Source organism: Nanorana parkeri, unplaced genomic scaffold, assembly GCF_000935625.1.
Source record: "Nanorana parkeri isolate BGI_ZX_2015 unplaced genomic scaffold, ASM93562v1 scaffold4968, whole genome shotgun sequence".
In the NCBI taxonomy this organism is placed as follows: Eukaryota; Metazoa; Chordata; class Amphibia; order Anura; family Dicroglossidae; genus Nanorana; species Nanorana parkeri.
The window spans coordinates 4,079-4,320 of NW_017311228.1; the positions used below are offsets into that span (position 1 = coordinate 4,079).

The window sequence follows — 242 nt, forward strand, 5'->3', positions numbered from 1 at the left end:
TGAAAATGTTATAATTGGGAGCAGAGTTGGCATCAGGAGATACGGTGGCCACACATTGGTCAATATACAGGACCAGATTCATATGGTTCCGAGTGTCCACAGAAGCTTCTATGTAGAGGACATCTCCCAACTGGAAGATGGGAGAACTTCTGGGGCCACTCCAGTCCTCTGCAGACAAAAGGGATTAGTGAAGTTCAAACAACCTCCAAGCCACGCCCCCCCCCCGCCCACCTCCACGCACA

The 242-nt window shown here is 51.2% G+C and overlaps 1 protein-coding gene across 1 annotated transcript in view; it reads right to left on the reverse strand.

The window, feature by feature from the left end:
* Window positions 1-242, reverse strand: part of LOC108804065 (zona pellucida sperm-binding protein 3-like) — a 6,184-nt gene that overhangs the window by 2,668 nt on the left and 3,274 nt on the right. Inside the window, exon 4 of the mRNA XM_018575831.1 lies at window positions 1-168. Coding sequence (XP_018431333.1) covers window positions 1-168 — 168 coding nt within the window. The remainder of the gene's footprint in view (window positions 169-242) is intronic.